Below are 636 nucleotides of genomic sequence, written 5' to 3' on the forward strand. Positions count from 1 at the left end.
ATTAAAGTTTAAAAACAGTTTTTAAATTAAATATATTTAAAACCTGAAATGCTACATTAGCCACATAGCAGCTAGTTAGCATCCACTCCACGTGGAACCAGTCCGACCCAGACATCAAGTTTCTGATCAATCAATCACAAAATCAATCAAACCCCACCTGCTACAAACATTTAAGCATGCATTAGTTGAGTTAAGCACAGTGTCTGTCTCTCTGCGGCGCAGTTTGAGTCCCGTTTTTACCGTTTGCTGAGCGCCGTTAGCAGGCCGCCACAGAACCGCTCCATCTCGGCTGTGAACAAACTTCTGCTTTATTAACTTCTACAGTGGAAACATACCGACTTTAACCTCGCTGGGGTCGAATTTGGGAGGCATGTTGCTGCTGTAGAGGCTGAGCTCGGTTGGTGAGGGTGTCGGATGAACCCGGACTCGGGACGACCGATTACTGTTGCACCTTCACCGCTAACGGGAGAGAGAAAGACCGGGCCCCGCCGCGGAGGGGTATATATAGCCCCACCAAGTCTCGCGAGAGGCTGTGAGAACGCTCTTGTGACGCACACAACCGTTTTTAACCTTTATTTAAAGTTTTATTTGTTTAATAGTATTTTTTTAATTCGTTTAATAGCCTTTGTTTTTTTT

At 45.0% G+C, this 636-nt stretch overlaps 1 protein-coding gene across 2 annotated transcripts in view; it reads right to left on the reverse strand.

The window, feature by feature from the left end:
- Positions 1 to 489, reverse strand: part of rpl12 (ribosomal protein L12) — a 3,475-nt gene extending 2,986 nt beyond the window's left edge. The window contains exon 1 of one of the 2 annotated variants that reach the window (XM_035652422.1): positions 336 to 489. In XM_035652422.1, coding sequence (XP_035508315.1) covers positions 336 to 372 — 37 coding nt within the window. In that variant the 5' untranslated portion in view covers positions 373 to 489. Of the gene's footprint in view, positions 1 to 240 lie in introns of both variants that reach the window. The other variant, XM_035652423.1, reaches the window with a different exon arrangement.
- Between the last annotated feature and the right edge of the window lie 147 nt (positions 490 to 636).

Source organism: Morone saxatilis, unplaced genomic scaffold, assembly GCF_004916995.1.
Source record: "Morone saxatilis isolate NCDOM2014 unplaced genomic scaffold, NCSU_SB_2.0 Contig11, whole genome shotgun sequence".
NCBI classification, from domain to species: Eukaryota; Metazoa; Chordata; class Actinopteri; family Moronidae; genus Morone; species Morone saxatilis.